This window comes from Belonocnema kinseyi, chromosome 4, assembly GCF_010883055.1.
Source record: "Belonocnema kinseyi isolate 2016_QV_RU_SX_M_011 chromosome 4, B_treatae_v1, whole genome shotgun sequence".
NCBI lineage: Eukaryota > Metazoa > Arthropoda > Insecta > Hymenoptera > Cynipidae > Belonocnema > Belonocnema kinseyi.
Window position 1 is genome coordinate 2,106,225 of NC_046660.1, and position 2,111 is coordinate 2,108,335.

Below are 2,111 nucleotides of genomic sequence, written 5' to 3' on the forward strand. Positions count from 1 at the left end.
TGTGTGGAAGATAATAAATAGGTTGGGGAAGCGTAAAGTGGGGATAAGAAAGAATATAGGGAGTGAGGAGTAGAGTGAATTTTTGAAAGAATCCTGACAGGGTTCAGATTCACAGAAGAGAGATTATGGGAGTAGATAAAAGACAGAAGGCAGAGAAGGATAAGTTGAATGACGAGGAGATAGAGAAACAGATAAGGAAGTTAATATGGTCAAAGTCAGCACTGCTGGACGGTATAGAGAACAATACTTAGCTGTATATCTTTCACTTTCCTTTCCCTTCTCACTCGCTTCTTCCTCCCTTCTGTCACTTTATAAGCAGCTCATCGCGCTTTATAAGCGCTCATCTATAAAGAGAAAACGATATAAATTTCAGTGAGAAATTCAATGGATATCTGGGATAAACGAGAAACTTTTTAAATTTTCTACTCCGTCTGAATTATTAAAATCTTTTTAAAAGGTTGAGAAATATGAAATTTAGGGGAAAGCCAGCAGTAAGTTTGCAAACCTTTCAAATATTACTGATCCAGGAATATGAACACAGAAAAAACAAAAAGTTAAAAGCGTTTCAGGTGTAAGTGTGGAAGGTAATCTCGGTATGCAAACAACTGATGTTAGGCCAGGTGACAATAAAAAATGACAAAACTTTGTTACCCTTACCGAACTTCATTTTTTTCATGGCGAGATTAACCCCTGAATTTTTACCGCTCAGGCTTCTTGCCTTTTTACCTTTGATAGTAAACCATTACAATGCCATTTTGCTGTGATGTATAATAGTTTTGTTATTATTAAGTATACTGATTACCGCTACATGTATTTTCTTCACCTCCGTGAAGACTGCGTCTGGTTGTCTTAAAAAATTAGCGTTCTTGAACAGGGAATGGACTACTTGTCCCGAAATTTCGAAACAATTATAACCACATTTATTAAAAATATATGACTAATTATCCCGAATCTCGGAAGGACGGGAAACTGTGTGTTCTGAAAGTGTCCATAATTCGAAAAATAGAATGCAACCCTTTCAATAAATCATTTATTACTGTTAGGTGTCCAAATGATGACTTGTCAAAATATCAAGTAATGAGGCGCACATAAAATATAAAACACAGGCTTCAAAGCTGAATATAAGGTACGTTGTAGTAAAGTAATATGGAACATTTAGATCAATATCTTATCTGGCCTATACGTGTTGCAATAATTTAACTTAATTTTAGTAAATCAGTTAATTATTAAGTTTTCTAAAGCGTTCCAATACCAAGTTATCATACCTGGTTGGCTAATGAGGTGTGTGCTTCTTTTTATTTATTATTAAAAATTGAAAATAATTATCTGACTAAAAAGTCCATAGTTTTTTTTTTCATGACGTACCTATATTCATGTGAACATGTGTTTTAAAATGTGGACGTTACATCTCGCATATAATTAAAATAAGCTATTTAGATCTATTTCATTATAATGACATATTCGAATATTTTTTTTTTTCGGTTAAAATGGAATTATGTCAGAGATATGTATATGTCTGCAGAATAAAAATGTTTTATTTTGAAAAAATATGGTAATTAAGGTACTTTATGAAACTAATTTCGACAATTCGATGGGATTTCAAAGAAGTTTAATGACCATAAGATATGTTGTTTTTTAATCTGAAAAATTCTCAAAACATTCCGATTGGTTTGCAAAGATTTCAAGTTGACATATCTTGTAGGCAAATATTTGAAAGAATTTCTTAAAGACTCCAAAGAATTTTTATTTATTTCAATAATATGAATGAATTTTGGGGGACTGGGCATATTCTAGGGTGTTTAAAAAGAGCCCAGGGAATTTTAAAGATATGTGAATAAATTCAATTAATTTCAAAATATTTATATAATTTAAACGAGTTTCAAAGAGGAATTAAAAAAAATTTGGGTTTTAAAAACTTTTAGAGTATTTTAAGATTTCAAGGAATTTTTAATTGATTTTAGTTTAGATTCCGAGTCATTTTTGAAAACTTTAAAAAGTTTCAATTGATTCTAAAGATTTCAGGGAACTTGGCAGATTTTAGGGAATTTTTAAAGACTTTAAGGAATTTTTTATTTATTTCAATAATTAAAGAAATTTCAAAGGATTGGAAA

The 2,111-nt window shown here is 30.8% G+C and overlaps 1 protein-coding gene across 1 annotated transcript in view; it reads left to right on the forward strand.

Moving 5' to 3' along the window:
* The first annotated feature begins 125 nt into the window (after nt 1–125).
* LOC117172178 overlaps nt 126–2,111 on the forward strand; it is a 17,687-nt gene continuing 15,701 nt past the window's right edge. Inside the window, exon 1 of the mRNA XM_033360010.1 lies at nt 126–214. Coding sequence (XP_033215901.1) covers nt 126–214 — 89 coding nt within the window. The remainder of the gene's footprint in view (nt 215–2,111) is intronic.